Here is a 17,521-nt window from a genome sequence, read left to right on the forward strand (position 1 = left end):
TTTAGCAGTGGATAATTAAAATACTAATATTTTTCGGTCTATAAAAATATTTACTTTTTATGTAACTTCGCCCAGTTAAGGTTTGAAGTGATTTTTGATTTATTGTTGGAATTACTCAGCTCTCGGAAACAGCTAAATATCAAAATATTATAATTAGGAGTTTTCAAATTAAAACTAATTTTTATTCTGGTATTGGATGCCTTTGGATGCGTAATTTAATCATCTTTGTAACTAGACAGTCAAATTGATCGGGCCTATCTCTCGTCCTGTACGCTAGTTTAAGCAAAATGATTCATCTTGATGGATCTTGGCATTCTCACTGAACTCAAGCTAGGTTAAAAGGAAAGAACCGCTACAAACATTAACTTTCCAAGGCAACTGATTAAACAGTGTGTAATGAATACCCTGTTGAGTTTGTGCATGAAGGCAGGTCAAAATATATCCACATTGAATTTTGGAAAATTTTGTAATCAACCATTAATTTTTTTTTATGTACAAGAACAATTTTCTTGACTTGAATAGCAGCACCATTTTATGTATTTTGAATTACCAATCTGACTTCTGAATTTAGGTGTCCCTAGGAATGATGTTTATATTTTTCGACTTGATGAAACATTTAAAACTAGAACGGCGTGCTTATAATATATACAAAATGTATACGTCGTCGTAGATAATAGATGTAATTAAATCTTCGACTGGATCTTCGACATTCATTCGAAGATTAATTTCATCAATTATCTGCAACGTATACATATTATATATATGTATAAACACTATTAATTTTAAAGTCGTCTGGTCCTAGCCTTGTTATATTATTAATTTAAAAAATTTAAGAGATGGCTCCAATACACTAATCTTTATCCAGAAATCGTGCCATAATAGTTTTAACCAAAATCTACCTCAATGAAAAAATTGGTAGCAATTCAAATATAGAGTATTAAAGAATATTTTTAACACGTCACTTCTTACTGACAAAAATGACACAACTTCCATGAAATTTGATGTTTACAGAACATTATGATAATGTTGAACCGAAACATGGACTTCATATTAAAAAACCGAGCACACTATTTAAACTCAAACAATATCATAACATTCTGTATACCAAATTTCATGAAAATTGTGAAATGAATGTAGCAAAAAAATTAGACAACTATTAAAAAAAAAAAATATTAGACACTCTTTATCTGAAGTGTTACCAATTTTTTAAATCAGGTAAAGGTGGCTAGAACTTTATACAACAACTTAAAAAATCTTGGTAAAAGTTATCATATATTGCCAACTCTCTAAACATAGGATTTAGATGAAAAATTGTATTATGAAATGTAAAAATTTTAAAAAATCTACTGAGTTGAGACAAAATGATTTGGATATAAGTGATAAAACCACAAGAACATTAAATTTGTACATGACTATTGCTTTTTAGTATTATATATTGGCTGTCCGGAATCATTTTCTGAAAATGAAAAAGATTTTTCAGAATACCCTATTTATATACCACCTATACATATAACACACCTAAGCCACTTATCAATTACTTGATAATTTACATAGATCGAATATTTTAAAAACTCTACTTACATTACGTTTTGCCATATGGTTTTATTCGTTGAATTTCTTGACTATGATAGCAGGATAGTCTTCCATTAAGGGTCACTTGGTAGCTTGGTTTCATTTGTAGTGAAGAGATGTGATCCAACTAACCTCTTATCCTTCACGACCAAGAGCTAAGTAGTGATGACTGTTGAGCAATCTTGTAATGCCAGGAACTGATTCTACTAACCACTTATCCTTAACCAAGAGATAAGTAGTGATGACTGTGTGGCACTATCTTGTAAGATCAGGAGCTGCAACAACCGCACTGTTCAGCGTTTGAAACTCAACTGAATGATTAAACTAAATTGATGGTCTTGTGAGCTGGTTACTACGGTTGTTATGGTTTCATCACCAGCCACCTTATTTTACATAAAATAAACAAACAGTTACTATGGCAACTATATACTAAGCATGTGAAAAAATAAAGTAACTTGATTTTACTAAACTTCTACTCTATTGAGAGATACTTTATAAATGAGTATTTAAACTGATTGTGAAGCAATAAAATTGTAAACAAGGAAAAAAATTTCAAAATTAATAAGTGATTCCACTAACCTCTTAATCCTTCACCACCAATAGCCAAGCGGTGATAATGTTAGTGGTTATAATTCTTCTAATACCATGAGCTGATTCCATTGTCCACTTATCCTTAACCAAGATATAAATTGTGATGATTGTGTGACACTATCTTGTAAGATCAGGAGCTGCAACAACCGCACTGTTCAGCGTTTGAAACTCAACTGAATGATTAAACTAAATTGATGGTCTTGTAAGCTGATTATAATGGTTGTTATGGTTTCATCAACAACAGCCACCTTATTTTATGTAAAATAAACAAACACTTACTATGGCAACTATATACTAAACATTTGAAAAAAAAAGTAACTTGATTTTACTTCATATAAAAAATACCTTTTAAACTGATTCTGAAGCAGCAAAATTATAAGGAAAAAATAAAAATTTCAAAATTAATAAGTGATTCCACTAACCTCTGATTATTCAACACCAAGGGATAAGTAATGATGACTAAAGCACAATCTTTTAATGCCAGGAGTTGATTCCACTAACCACTTGTCCTTAACCAAGAGATAAGTAGTGATGACTGTGTGGCACTATCTTGTCAGATCAGGAGCTGCAACAACCGCACTGTTCAGCGTTTGAAACTCAACTGAATGATTAAACTAAATTGATGGTCTTGTAAGCTGGTTGCTATGGTTGCTATGGTTGTTATGGTTTCATCAACAACAGCCACCTTATTTTATGTAAAATAAACAAACACTTTCTATGGCAACTATATACTAAACATTTGAAAAAAAAAAGTAACTTGATTTAACTTCATATAAAATATACTTTTTAAATGAGTATTTTCAACTGATTCTGAAGCAGCAAAATTATAAACAAGGAATAAAAATTTCAAAATTAATAAGTGATTCCACTAACCTCTTAATCCTTCACCACCAATAGCCAAACAGTGATAATATTAGTGGTTATAATCTTCTAATACCAGGAGCTGATTCCATTGTCCACTTATCCTTAACCAAGAGATAAGTAGTGATGACTGTGTGGCACTATCTTGTAAGGTCAGGAGCTGCAACAACCGCACTGTTCAGCGTTTGAAACTCAACTGAATGATTAAACTAAATTGATGGTCTTGTAAGCTGGTTGCTATGGTTGCTATGGTTGTTATGGTTTCATCAACAACAGCCACCTTATTTTATGTGAAATAAACAAACACTTACTACGGCAACTATATACTAAACATTTGAAAAAAAAAGTAACTTGATTTTACTTCATATAAAAAATACCTTTTAAACTGATTCTGAAGCAGCAAAATTACAAGGAAAAAATAAAAATTTCAAAATTAATAAGTGATTCCACTAACCTCTGATTATTCAACACCAAGGGATAAGTAATGATGACTAAAGCACAATCTTTTAATGCCAGGAGTTGATTCCACTAACCACTTGTCCTTAACCAAGAGATAAGTAGTGATGACTGTGTGGCACTATCTTGTCAGATCAGGAGCTGCAACAACCGCATTGTTCAGCGTTTGAAACTCAACTGAATGATTAAACTAAATTGATGGTCTTGTAAGCTGGTTGCTATGGTTGCTATGGTTGTTATGGTTTCATCAACAACAGCCACCTTATTTTATGTAAAATAAACAAACACTTTCTATGGCAACTATATACTAAACATTTGAAAAAAAAAGTAACTTGATTTAACTTCATATAAAAGATACTTTTTAAATGAGTATTTTCAACTGATTCTGAAGCAGCAAAATTATAAACAAGGAATAAAAATTTCAAAATTAATAAGTGATTCCACTAACCTCTTAATCCTTCACCACCAATAGCCAAACAGTGATAATGTTAGTGGTTATAATCTTCTAATACCAGGAGCTGATTCCATTGTCCACTTATCCTTAACCAAGAGATAAGTAGTGATGACTGTGTGGCACTATCTTGTAAGATCAGGAGCTGCAACAACCGCACTGTTCAGCGTTTGAAACTCAACTGAATGATTAAACTAAATTGATGGTCTTGTAAGCTGGTTGCTATGGTTGCTATGGTTGTTATGGTTTCATCAACAACAGCCACCTTATTTTATGTAAAATAAACAAACACTTACTATGGCAACTATATACCAAACATTTGAAAAAAAAAAAAATAAAGGAACTTGATTTTACTTCATATAAAAAATACCTTTTATATGACTATTTTAAACTGATTCTGAAGCAACAAAATTATAAACAAGAAATAAAAATTTCTTAATAAGTGATTCCACTAACCTCTGATTCTTCAACACCAATGGATAAGTAGTAATGATGACTATAAAGCACAATCTTGTAATGCCAGGAGTTGATTCCACTAACCACTTGTCCTTAACCAAGAGATAAGTAGTGATGACAGTATGGCACTATCTTGTAAGATCAGGAGCTGCAACAACCGCACTGTTCAGCGTTTGAAACTCAACTGAATGATTAAATTAAATTGATGCTCTTGTGAGCTGATTACTATGGTTGTTATGGTTTCATCAACAACAGCCACCTTATTTTATGTAAAATAAACAAACACTTACTATGGCAACTATATACCAAACATTAAAAAAAAATAAATAACTTGATTTTTTCGTAAAAAGTTTCTATAATAATATAGAAGATTTGGTAGAAAAACAATATATTACCGAAATTATTTGAAATAATTACTTTTTAAATGAGTATTTAAACTGATTCTGAAACAGTAAAATTATAAACAAGAGATAAAAATTTCAAAATATAATAAGTGATTCCACTAACCTCTTATCCTTTGCCATCAAGAGATAATGATGACTATATCGCACAATCTTGTAAAGCCAGAAGTTAATTTCACTAACCACTTGTCGTTCTTAATCAAGAGATAAGCAGTGATGAGTGTCTCCCAGACTTGTGAGGAGAGAAGTTGCTTCGACTGCTCTGCACAACGTTTGAAACTCAACTGAGAGACTAAACAAAATTGAAGGTCTTGTGTGTTGTTTACTATGGTTCTTATGTTTTCATCACCAGCCTCCTTATACTATCTAAAAAAAAATATACAGTTACTATGGCAACCATAAACAAAATATTTATTAAAATTAAATAATTCAAATTAAAGCGATTTCTAACATTAAATACTTTACTACTAAAACCTCAATTCAATATTAGATATGGTAGCAAAACTTTGTTACCTAAATGTTGTTAAGACAATTACTTTTTGAATGAATATTTTGAATTGAGATACCAGTAAAATTATAAACGAATAAAACAATTTCTAAAATAATTCCACTAACCTCTTATCCTTCATCACCAAGAGCTAGATAAGTAGTGATGACTGTCGCACAATCTTGTAACGTCAGGAGGAGCTGACACCACTACCCACTTGTTCTTCTTAATCTAGAGATGAGGAGTGAAGACTGTCTCCAGTCTTGTGAGGAGCCGTGTTGCTTCGACCGCTCTGCACAGCGTTTGATACTCAACTGAAGATCTTGTGAGCTGGTTACTGTGGTTATGTTTCCATCACCAGCCTTCTTATTTTATCTAAAATAAAAGAAACATACGGTTACTATGGCAACTATAAAAAAAACAATGGATAAAAAAAGATAATGCGATTTTTTCTTTAAAACCTTGTGTGCTGGTAACTATAGTTATCAGAGCTTTCTTATTTTTAAAGAAAAAAGAAGCAACGTTACTATAACAACTACAACCGAACAGTAAAATCATTTAAATTGATAAATTACATTAGATTTGTTACTTTAAATTCCGAAGTTCCACCATGCAAAAGAGGAGGTGAAACCAATCAACCAACTTTCAAAGGTAAGTTACATTTTATATTCATATACACGTTAAATTTACTAACCTTTTATTCTTCATCATCAAGAGATATTTTTCATCATTGAGATAATAAAGCCACACATGTTTGATTTCGTGAATGTACCAAATAAAAGTAACTTCGTATGTGGTGAATATGTGATAAAATCTTAGAACCGAGGATCATGTGCTGCATGAACCCACTTGCGAAGGATTTTGAACTCAACTAAACGAATAAACTTCGTAAGCTGGTTACTATGGTTACACGCATCACCAGCCTCCTTAATTTTTAAATAAAAAAAGAGCATCGCTACCATGCCAACCACAAAATGATAAACTACGTTGTGATTGTTAAAATGGGAATCCACAAAATAGAAAATCAATCTGGTTTGTTCCTACTCGAATAATGAGTAGAGTTGTAATAACTGATTTTTACAGGTAAGTTGCTTTTAATATGAATATTTTAGCAGTCTGAATAGATATATTAATAAAATGAGGAATGAGGAATAATTGCAACTAAAAGGAATCCAACTCTTTAATCAGCATCACCAAAGGATGGTTTCAGGTAGGAATAAAACAAATAAATATTCTTCTTTAGTGGTGAATATGTTGCACTTAATCTTTAAGGTTTTTTTGAGGGACTTGGAAAGCATCCCAAATTCAACAAAGAGAGAAACATGTCGACTATGGTTACCACTTCCTCTCAAATGAAAAATACCAATTTTTACATGTAAGTTGCCTTTTATATGAATATATATATTTTTTGAATACCAAGAGACAATCAGTCCTCTTTTATTTCAACTCAAAAAGCTTACACAAATTCATTTATAAAGGATGGTTAAACAACTGATCAATTTAAGTAAATACTTATCCTAAAGAAATTTAATGAATCTTATTGGATTTTGAATTATTGGGACTGAACATGTTATACTTACCATTGAAACATAATTTGCATTTCAATTAAAATATAATTTCATTGCTTTTATATTTATTTATTATTAAAATAGTAATAATTGGGTTTATAATAAAAATTTCTATCACAAGAACAGTTAATTAGTAATTTTTTAAACTAAATAAATACATGTGATTAAATATATATATAAAAAATGTTTTCAAATAAACAAAATTAAAATAATAAAACAGATTGATTGTTTATATACACAAAGAAATATAATTTTTCAAATGAATATGTACAGGATGATATACATAAAAATATATTTGTTGAGAAAACTTTCCAACATTTTTAATTTATTTACTTTTATAATATTTATTCATTAATATTTTTATCAATACAAAGTATTTTAGATGATACATTTACAATTAAAATTGGAGCACCCAATTGGACATGGTACGTCATCAAAGACACTTTGTAAAAATACCTCAGGTGAATCTATTTATGTAGTATGTTACAGAATAACATATGTTGTTAATATATCCTAGAAGTTTCATTTTGAGTAATAATAATAAAATAAAAATAAAATAAGTAAGGTAAAAATTTGGAAAATTAAGACCAAAATCACATCAAAACAGTCCACTCGTAAAATAAATAAATAAAACTTATCTAAATTCAGGTGCCTTCTGATACGTTTTCTGAAAAAGAGATTTCATTTTAGAATGTGAATGCTCTGGATAATAATAAACTGAATTTCACTCACGATTTTGCTTCTCTTCTGCACCAGCTTCGTCCATTTCGCTTGAACTACTCATACTGTCGTCGCCGCCGTTATTATCCCCATTGTCCGCGTCCGGCACCAGAAAATACTGAAGAGGATTGTGCCATATGTCCTCTCTGAGAACTTCTGCCATGTCGTCGCTGCTCGCGTCCACATTGTCCTCAAACCAGTTGAAGAAGGTGATAGTTTCGAAACGACGCTTGCGACCGGACAACGGTTCAGATGTCGGGTGGCTCAGCTTCATGCCCTCCTTCCAGTTAATCATCGAGCTCTCTGATGTGGGATTGGCTGTAAAATTTGTATTGGTGAACTTTCAAGACAATTTTGTATAACACATACTGTTGTTAAGGTGGTAGTCTTTTGTGATGACGGAATTTTCGAAGTAGGGATTCTCCTCAAAGTAGAATTTCAATCTGTAGCCGTCGCGAAAGTTCTCGAACTCCTCGACTTCGAATTTGGTCAAATGGTGCAGGCATTCCTCTTCCGTTTCATCAATGAAACCGTTCAAGTCTGGATGGTTTTTTATCTAAAATTAATTCAACTTACAGAAGTTACCGGAAGTCATTCATTTAACTTACAGCAGTGAGCCAGAAGTTTGGTATTTGACTAATAAGAGCACTCCGTTTGGCCAATTGGGGCTTCTTCAACAAATTATACCTTTGCTCAATCAGGATAACATCTTCGTGACACCGTTCGGAAATGGCGTCGATTTCTGTTTGTATTGCGTCCGCTTCCTCCAGGATTTTCTGTGTGTTGTTGTCATAATCCAGTTTGGTTTCTTCTTGGATTTTACGTCGTTTCGATGTTCCCGGCGCCGGTGATTCAGTTGACATTACTGGGAAGGCCGAAATATTGTTTGAGAGTCGTTTTAACGTCGAAAATGACCAAACTGAACGCGATAAATGAATTATTTCTAGTTTGCATGTGAAAATGGAAGACGAATGACAACATAAAGTTTGTTGTTGTATTGCTTGGAATTTGAAGCCGGCCTGGAAGGACTGCGCATGTCACACCAGCGCTGCCAAATAATTTCTTTTTAATATTATATTTATTTTATCAAAACTGTATAAAATTTCTAATTTGTTTACAAGGATTATATAATTTCGAATTAAGCTAATCCAGTTTAAATGGATTTGCTGTCTTATTTCAAATATACTTTTTTAATTTGCATGCAACGTTGTCACTTTTAAAATATATTTATTTTGTGGGGTAAAACTTATTTTTAACTTAAATTTAATGAAAATATATTTCAATTTATTACATTTATATTTTCTTAATTTAATTACCACCTACTTTCCCCTTAAATGTTCATTCTCTTAAAAAAAGTGTTGATTAAAATCCAGTGTAATATTAAATGATTATAAAAAATAAGTGAATGAAAAACAATTTGAATAAATAGAAAATAAAATACGATAATGATTAAAAATATATGTATTTACATTTTTTTATATTTTTTATAATAAATCACTTATTATTAAAAATGTCTTAATATAGTGAAAATGTAATTTAACATTAACAAAATAAATTACAACTAAATTAATATTATAATAATTTATTTAAATGTAATAAAATTATATTATTTTTTTTTCATTGCTGGGCGTGTTTAATCTGTTAAATTTTCAATGGCTATTTTAGAAAAACCTATTATATGTCATTGTTAGCACCACCTTCATATTGATAATCTATTTTTATTTATAAATTGAAATATTGATTAAACCTGCAAACTAATAAAATATACATAGCAAAATAATAAATAAAATAATTGTCAAATAATAAATTATATCATCGCTCAAAGGCTGTAGGACGTCAACAAATAAATAATATTAAACATGGTTTGGCTTAGAAATGGTTCTAAAACCTATACCAATGAAAAAATTAAGAAATATTTTGTGTAATAAGTTTGGAAATAGGTAAGTGATTAAACGGCGATAAAGAAAATTATGCTCTTCCATTTCAGTTTGATAAACCTGTTGGAACCCTACTTTAGTAGTTTTAACCAAAAAACACTTTGATGATGGATTGTGTTTGTAATTTTACATATTGACCAGAGAAGAAGCAATCAGTGTACGTGCCCATTGGTCCCAAATTGATTAAGTCCATGAAAAATTTGCTCAGGGTCTAGCTTTTTTAGACAACAGAGAAAACTTTTGAATTCATGATAACGCAAAACATGTTGCATTTGATACTCAAAGGATGCTACAAAATGTTAAACGGAAAGTTTTAGATAATCCACGATATAGTCCAGATATTTATCCATGTGAATATCACTTATTTTTACCATTGTCCAGTTTTCAAGTAAAATAAAAGTTATTTTAAAGTTAAACCAAAGATTAAATATATACATTTATAGGAAAAAATATTAAATACGATATTTAATCTTTGGTTAAAAATTAAAAACAATACTTTTTTGAGAACTTAATATTTACATTTGTTGAAAGTACTATATATTTTATTTACATATTTATATATAACCAATAAGAATGTTTTTTAGGTTGGCGTCACTTAAATAATTTTATTTTGAAATTCATGTTTGTCAACTTGTATTAAAATATTATTGCATTAAACAGTGGCCAATTTTGCATTTTGCAAGCTCCACATTTCATGAATTTAAATATTTATAACATGTTACAATTAGTGCATTAACAATGTAAAACAATCGCTATTAAAATCTGAATATTTGGCCGGTTATCGGTAGTCGTAAAGGCAGAAAGAGCCGCGTGCACAATAAATTTGACAATTTAATTTAAACGTGTAGTGAGAAAGTGTGTTCCAGTCTGTTCATCTAGTACAAACACCAGTATCAAGTCTATAATGAATCAACTAATTATCCAAGTAAGTAATTCTTAATTTTTAGAACTGACTAAAGGTCTTTCTTTGTATCAACAAACCACACGTTTTTAAACAAGTCACAATGCTTAAATAAAAACGCTCAATTCACAACTTACAATTTTGTACAAGGGCATTTATTAAAACACACAAATATCTAAAAACATATTTATCAGAAACATTAACAAAATAAAACTTCCATCACGAAATAATAATAATAATCAAAAGATGTTTCAAAATATATTAAAAGTCTCTTATATTATATGTTCTTCTTTAAAGGCAGTTGTAAAATTTCTGGAAAACCAAAGTTCACTTTAATCACTTACATTTTGTCTAGTACTTATTGATTACGGTTCTAATTAGTATATTTTCAGTTTAAATAAAGTAAAACATTCTTTAAAACAAAAATAATTTTTCGATTTCTCGAAACTCTAAAAACGAGTTTAGCTAAATCTAAAACAAAACCTAGACTCCAGTGATTATGTTGATTGGCTTTCGAAATTTTAAAAAAGAAACAGTATTCAATCATTTTCTTCTCCATCATCATCATCATCATCATCATCATCGTCGTCCTCCGAATCACTCTCTGAATCGGAGCTTTCCTGTAAATTTTTTAAAATCAACCAACTGTTAAGTTAATGATAAATTGATCTTACATCTTCGCTGCTATCATCTTCTGCCTCCTCTTCCTCCTTAATCATTGCGGCTTCCCGTTGCTTGGCCTCGTTCCTGGTGCGCGAGAAGACTTCCAACTGCTCCTTCGTAAGACTCTTGAGGAACTTCTCGAACGCGGCAATGTAACCGTGCTTCGCCTTCAGTAGCTCCTCTTCGTACTTCTCCTTCTCCGCGGAGCTTAGCTTCTTCCAAGCTTGGGTGGGATTCAAGGGTCCCGTGTAGTTTTGGGCGAAGTATTTAAAAGCAGTTCTATAACGAAAAGACGTGCTTAAATCACAACAAGTCGGAGATTCATATATACTTACATGGGAGGTTGTACTGGTTCTTGAAATTTGGACATTTCGCCTGGCGACGCGGTCAGCTCTTCCGACTTCCGCTTTTTCCGCTTCGGCGCCTCCGAATGCTCTTCGATCTTGCGCCGCTTCGGCGTGGTCTTCTGTAATTCCTTGTCGCGCTGGTCTTCCGGCAACGACTTCAAGTACTCGTCGTAGTCCAACTTGTAGCGCTCCATCATCTGGGTGTGTTCATCCTTGTAGCGCTGCTTGTCCTCCTCGGTGCAGGTCTTCCACTGCACCGACACGAAGTTCAAACGTTCCTTCGCCGGCAGTTGTTTGGCGTTCTCCGATTGCAGGATCTCCCGCACGAACAGGGAGTAGGCGCTGTTCGGCGGCTTGGTGGGTTTCCCAGCAATCCGTTCTTTAATCTGTTTCTCCTGCTTGGTCAGCACTAGGCCGTGGGTGCCCTCGTAGTCCGGGTGCGACTCCTTGTAGTTCTTCAGCTCGTTCTGGTAGACGATCTGCTGAGCCTCTGCCAAACTGATCCAGTGCATTTTCTTCTTATCTGACAAGCTTTTCCATCGCTCCTTGCACACTTCTTTGAACTGAGTCTTCTCGGCTTCCGTCACCTTTTCCTTTTCCATTTCCGACTGGAGGTATAGGCCGAACGGCGCGGGCGGCTTCTTTGGTACCCGTTGTTTGGCCAATTTCTGCTGGTTCACCTTCTGCTCAAACTCTGGGTGAGTCCTACTGTACAATTTTAATGTAAATAAAATACTGGAGCATAACAACGAACTGTGTCAAGCGGTTAAGCTTGGGTACTTACTAAAACTCCTTAAGTTTAATGTCGTATTCCTCCCTGCCCTTGGCGGCTAACTGCTCGTACTCCGCCTTCGTTTCTGGTGGGAGGTTCTTGAAAATTAATGCGAGTCCCTTGGATATTTCAGTCTAAAATATAATACAGTGTAGGGGGTTGCAAAGAACAATTTTACCACCACATTACCAGTTCAATGCCTGGATGCTCAGCCATGTACTCGTCCTTCTTCTTTAGGTAAAACAACATGTACGACGACAGGGGACGTTTGGGCATGTCTGGGTGAGCTTTGGTTTTGCCTCTTGTTGTTGTAGATGGGGGATGGAGTATCAGTTGTCTGGCATCACTTAACACCTCATTTAACAGTCGATACTTCCTAATTTTCTTCGACAATAAGTTCCAAGTTCTTTTGCACTCTTCTATCGAATAATCTTTGAAGGCAATCTGAAAATTAACGGAATTAGTGGTTACGTATTTATTAATGTAGTCAACTGACCTTTTCCCAAGGTAATTTTTCGGCTCTCGTCGAAAATGCCATCGAATCTTGGTCTGGTATCACTTTTTCCATTTTCTCAACTAACTGCATCAGGTCATCATTCGACCACATGGGTTCTTCCTTTTTCTTATCTGCAAATACAATTATTGAAGGAATAGGTAACTAACGAACAAAATAAGGGTTTTGATTTAATTAAGGATTATATAATAACATAAAAATTAAGTTTGTGAAAGTTTGTTGATGTTTGGTGTGCAATGAATGTGTTTATTTTTTTTCAGCAGATAAAAAGCCACAACAAAGGTTGGCAAAAATAATAAATACACCAATATCTGGGATACATATGAGAAAATAAAACAATCAGTTGAAAAAGAAGTAAGTACAAATTAATTATTTTTTACCTAATTCCTTTTTCCACTGTGTTTAAAAGGATTAAGAACAGTAACAAACACAAAATTAGTATATAAGTTTACCAGCTTCAGATTTATTATCCTCTTCTGTATCCAAGTCCTCATTTTCATACAGTTGCTCCTTCTTAATGTCCTTTTCAACATGTACCACACCATTTTCGCGGTCGTTATTGTTTTCCGCGGGAGACTCGTCCCGTTTCTTGGCCTTTTTGTCCTTCTTTTTCTTTTTAACCAGTTCACCATTCAGCACATCCATCTCGGTGTTGTTGTTCTCCACAGATTTCTTCCTCTTCTTGCTCTGTTTATCATTACTGTTCGTTACGTTATCACTTTCATCCACGACCGCCTTTTTCTTAGACTTTTTGACCAAAACAGTCATATCGTCGTGATGATTTGCGTCCGTTTCGAACTTAATTTTGTCCTTCTTCGACTTTTTGGCGGACATTGCGGGTAACTCAATCGAAAACCTTTGCCTATACGTCGATTTTCATTTATAACAATTTGAAATAGGGACACGCGCTTTGTTGATAGCACACTGAATGTATGGCGTCAAACGTGCACACCGAACCTTCACTGGCGCACACCGTGGTGCGGGCGGACTAATTTTTTTTAGGTTATATCGCGTGCGTGGTACACAGTCGAATTTAGTTTTTGCACATGTTTTGATTTGGCGTTGATTTTCGACGGGTTATTTATTAATTTTGAACGGCAACACACACACGGACTGACTTTTCACACCCCTCTTGCTTTCGTAGCAGTTTGGCCAACTAAAAAATTGAATTTTGCGCGGGGTACGTAGCACGGCCACAAACACAACCCGCTCTCCGGTTACGAAGCACGTTTTTCAACGGTAAAACGGTTACGGTGCTACGTGGTGTAAGTCCGGCTCTGATATTGTACTGTGGTTGTTTATGTGCATATGCGCACAAGAGCTAAACAGTTTTTTTTTTATATAATAACAATAACAACATTAACAATACATTATTAAACGTAAATATTTTTGTCGAAAAATTTAACTAATATTTAATAATAATATTTATTTAGTCTATTGACTCAAATAATAAAATAATTGAACCACAGTCCAAAATGAATTCAAGTTTTATTATTTATTTATTCGGTCATTTATGCTTTTCGTATGCCTTGCTCGTTATAAATAATTTTTGTAATGTAAAAGTATTTAAAGAAAATTAAAGTACATTTCATGTACCAAAAAATAGCACACCAGTGGCGGCTCCAGAGGTTCCAGAGGTTCGAGCCTGGTGAGGCATATCTTATATAGAACAATAAAAAAAACAAAAACATTTTATTTTTATGGTATTTACTTGAATTTCCTATCGAAAAGCGTTTGTTCCGACTGAATTTTGAGAGAGACAGTAAAAGTCTCCCACTTCGAGGCTGGATTAATTACCTTTTAAAATCTGTGGAAAAATTGAAAATCAAATATTCTTACGAATTTAATTTTTTAGAATAAACTGTCAGCACAAAATTATCTTATTTAATAATATATGTAATAATTAAAAATAAAGACTAAAAAGTCCAATTTTGAATTCTTAGGATCACATTTACTGGACCACAGAACAGTGGGAACGTGTATTTTTAGTGACTAGTCTAAATTTAATTTATAAAAAAGATAGTTATGTTATGAGGATGCTTCAATTTTTCTGGCATGGGCAGGGATATATAAAACAATCTCCAGATATAAACCCTTTAGAAAACATGTGGGATCACGTTTATATCAAAATTCGACAAATTTAAATGAACTCATTGAAAATGGTCGAGTCTATGCCACGGGGATGGGCCATAGTTATGAAACAAAAAGCATATTATACAAAGTGTTAATGTTAAATTAAATAACACAGATTCAATCATTAAAACTCCCTTTCAAAATTAAAGTTGCTATATTTATGGCCAGCTCAATTCAGAAAATTATTAATAACATTTTATAGAATAAGAATATAGTAGATATAATATTGTATAAAACAATAATAGTGATATATTATCAATTCATATTAAATTAAGAGGTACAGCTAAAATATTAAATATTTTAAAAAGTAGCTATGATTATGCTAAAGAGCTTACTTGACTATAATTATTTGTTAACTAAATCTAAAGTCTGTTATTAAATATTATTTGTTGCTGAAGTTCCATTATCAATATTAACACCAGTTACAGAAAATATGTTGCCTGATAAGGCTGGTGGTTGAAAGTTACTGTACAATTTTTTAAAATTTTTGAGCTAAAAGTTATAATTAATTTTTGTTTGGTTGAATATTGTTTTATAATATTAAGATATGTCAATTAAAAATTTTTGATGCTATATTTGCTAAATATTAACAAACAATCTTGTGTTAATAAAAAGGATAAGTATAGTATTAAAATCTCTCATATGCCTGGTAAAAAAAAACGAGTAATTTATATAATTAGTATAATTTAATACATACAATACACAAGTTGTGCAAATACATATAAATACTGACGAATAAAACGATATTTCATACGCTCAATGAGATTAAAAACAATACTTAGTTTAGATTTTCAGACTTCCTAATATGACTAAATTTTTTTGTTAACTGAAAAAGTCTGCTATTAAATATTTACGAAGTCCCAATGCCAATGGCAACGCCAGCCACAAATGAGACTAAGAAAATGTGAATTTCAGTAACTTTACAGCAGGACTGTTCGCCCAGAAGACTATTGTACCAGTTTTTGGCCTTTCCTTTGCCTTTCTTTAATTTATCTTCAGCTTGGTCTAGTTTCCTATCTACAAAACGCTCCGCCTACAAAACAATAAATAAACAATGTTATCAAAAGACGATGACACATGTTTAACAATACAAAAGCTAGTAATAGCTTGTTTGAAATAAAAGAGTCGCTGTTATAAATACTTATTTATTTACATAAAAAGAATACCTATACATAAAATGAGAACTGGTTGTTAATTTGCTGTTAATGGGATGCCAAACCAATGAGAAAACCACCAACATAACCAGCAGAAAATGGTGTATTATGTCTAGCAAAATTCAAGACCTAAAATTAAGGTTAAAATGAAAAACAGTACAGGGTAAAGCATATTGAATTACAGCTGGTACATAGAACAGTCATTTGGTTTGGTCCCTTGGTAATGCTGTAATGCCATTCAACTCACCTTGTCAACCCATGACGGCCCTTGTCCTGTCACTTGTTGTTCTACCTTGTCGGCTACTTTATCCAGATTCCTGTTGACTTTGTCCCAGTTTATGTTAATGTAGCCCTTTTCGTTAGCGACTTGCAACAATATAATGCCTCCTCCCAAAGCTAAAGCTGCAGTTTTGCCTACTCGCATTGCCAGAAAACCAGTAACCCTACAAGAAACGTTTGTACAATTGAAACAATAATAACGGTTAAACATTTACCAGCCGGTGGAAGCTCCCAAGACGATTTGCTTTGATGCGGAAGTTTTACTGACATCACCCAAGATCTTTTCTATAAATGACTTCGCCTCTTTATTTACGTCAGCCATGCTGATAATTTCTTTGTTCAGATCTTCCTTTGCCTTCTTAACGGGCATATCACGTAAACTTATTATTACTTGTTAAAAGTCTCGGGTTTTCTATTGTCACAAGTTAATTTTATTGCGTTAAACTCACCGATGTATATATTTATAAATGTGACACCTAACGTCAAATGCGCATGATCTTAATGATTTTAAAATTTGCACATCGATTTGTGTTGGTCTTTGGATTAATGCTAAATGCGTATCAACAAGCAGAATAATACAAGTTAAAAATAATGTGTATTTATAGTTGATACAATTTACTTGTAAAAATTAATGACGTGTAATTTGGGTTGCATATAACTTGCACAAAATTCAAATTTGTTGTGTAAATATATTTATACAGCTTACCTGTTTTTTTAATTATTTATTTCATTTGTAAAATTGAATAACATTCAGAGAACAAACAATAAATACACAGATTATTTTTTGATGCCAGAAATGCGTTTATTATTAGCACCATTATTTAACATAAAAAATTATTGATAGAGGGGGAGTGGGAGAGGAGAAGTGGGAGAGGAGAAGTGGGAGAGGAGAAGTGGGAGAGGAGAAGTGGGAGAGGAGAAGTGGGAGAGGAGAAGTGGTAGATGAGAAGTGGTAGAGGAGAAGTGGTAGAGGAGAAGTGGTAGAGAAGAAGTGGTAGAGAAGTGGAAGAGGAAAAGTGGAAGAGGAGAAGTGGGAGATGGGAAGTTGGAAAGGGTAAGTGGGGTAGTAAGAGAGAGGAAGTGGGAGAGGAGAAGTGGGAGAGGAGAAGTGGGAGAGGAGAAGTGGGAGAGGAGAAGTGGTAGATGAGAAGTGGTAGAGGAGAAGTGGTAGAGGAGAAGTGGTAGAGGAGAAGTGGAAGAGGAGAAGTGGAAGAGGAGAAGTGGAAGAGGAGAAGTGGAAGAGGAGAAGTGGGAGATG

The 17,521-nt window shown here is 32.9% G+C and overlaps 3 protein-coding genes and 2 long non-coding RNA genes across 10 annotated transcripts; 1 reads left to right on the forward strand and 4 right to left on the reverse strand.

The window, feature by feature from the left end:
* Nucleotides 1–1,259: 1,259 nt before the first annotated feature.
* Nucleotides 1,260–5,883, reverse strand: LOC126265386 (uncharacterized). Of its 3 annotated transcripts, XR_007547889.1 has the most exons (7): nucleotides 5,404–5,883; nucleotides 4,895–5,154; nucleotides 3,479–3,621; nucleotides 2,586–2,728; nucleotides 2,152–2,300; nucleotides 1,582–1,847; nucleotides 1,260–1,456 (listed from the first exon to the last, which is right to left on the reverse strand). It is a non-coding gene; the product is annotated as an uncharacterized LOC126265386 (long non-coding RNA). The 3 variants fall into 3 exon arrangements; XR_007547886.1 differs by lacking the exon at nucleotides 2,152–2,300; XR_007547888.1 differs by lacking the exons at nucleotides 2,152–2,300; nucleotides 4,895–5,154; nucleotides 5,404–5,883 and adding an exon at nucleotides 4,388–4,417.
* On the forward strand, nucleotides 5,883–10,520 carry LOC126265389 (uncharacterized). 3 transcript variants are annotated; one of them, XR_007547892.1, is made up of 4 exons: nucleotides 5,883–5,926; nucleotides 5,991–6,485; nucleotides 6,548–6,650; nucleotides 9,551–10,520. It is a non-coding gene; the product is annotated as an uncharacterized LOC126265389 (long non-coding RNA). The 3 variants fall into 3 exon arrangements; XR_007547891.1 differs by lacking the exon at nucleotides 9,551–10,520 and having other exon boundaries at nucleotides 5,991–6,307; nucleotides 6,359–6,485; nucleotides 6,548–6,668; XR_007547890.1 differs by lacking the exon at nucleotides 9,551–10,520 and having other exon boundaries at nucleotides 6,548–6,682.
* Nucleotides 6,892–8,599, reverse strand: LOC109598008 (protein SET). Its single transcript, XM_020013819.2, has 4 exons — nucleotides 8,172–8,599; nucleotides 7,933–8,119; nucleotides 7,576–7,881; nucleotides 6,892–7,510 (listed from the first exon to the last, which is right to left on the reverse strand). Exons 1-4 carry the CDS (start codon nucleotides 8,424–8,426, stop codon nucleotides 7,488–7,490), a joined length of 771 nt encoding a protein of 256 aa, XP_019869378.1. The 5' UTR covers nucleotides 8,427–8,599; the 3' UTR covers nucleotides 6,892–7,487.
* A 53-nt stretch (nucleotides 10,521–10,573) lies between the features above and the next one.
* Nucleotides 10,574–13,947, reverse strand: LOC109598003 (nucleolar transcription factor 1). Its single transcript, XM_020013813.2, has 7 exons — nucleotides 13,150–13,947; nucleotides 12,680–12,810; nucleotides 12,373–12,627; nucleotides 12,196–12,317; nucleotides 11,400–12,119; nucleotides 11,076–11,343; nucleotides 10,574–11,021 (listed from the first exon to the last, which is right to left on the reverse strand). Exons 1-7 carry the CDS (start codon nucleotides 13,529–13,531, stop codon nucleotides 10,941–10,943), a joined length of 1,959 nt encoding a protein of 652 aa, XP_019869372.2. The 5' UTR covers nucleotides 13,532–13,947; the 3' UTR covers nucleotides 10,574–10,940.
* A 1,550-nt stretch (nucleotides 13,948–15,497) lies between these two features.
* LOC109598009 (FUN14 domain-containing protein 1) lies at nucleotides 15,498–16,774 on the reverse strand. Of its 2 annotated transcripts, XM_020013821.2 has the most exons (4): nucleotides 16,479–16,774; nucleotides 16,232–16,427; nucleotides 15,997–16,113; nucleotides 15,727–15,863 (listed from the first exon to the last, which is right to left on the reverse strand). In XM_020013821.2, exons 1-3 carry the CDS (start codon nucleotides 16,631–16,633, stop codon nucleotides 16,033–16,035), a joined length of 432 nt encoding a protein of 143 aa, XP_019869380.1. In that variant the 5' UTR covers nucleotides 16,634–16,774; the 3' UTR covers nucleotides 15,727–15,863; nucleotides 15,997–16,032. The 2 variants fall into 2 exon arrangements, with proteins under 2 accessions (XP_019869379.1, XP_019869380.1); XM_020013820.2 differs by lacking the exon at nucleotides 15,997–16,113 and having other exon boundaries at nucleotides 15,498–15,863; nucleotides 16,479–16,771.
* Nucleotides 16,775–17,521: the final 747 nt, after the last annotated feature.

The sequence above is a fragment of the Aethina tumida genome, chromosome 1 (assembly GCF_024364675.1).
Source record: "Aethina tumida isolate Nest 87 chromosome 1, icAetTumi1.1, whole genome shotgun sequence".
Lineage (NCBI taxonomy): Eukaryota > Metazoa > Arthropoda > Insecta > Coleoptera > Nitidulidae > Aethina > Aethina tumida.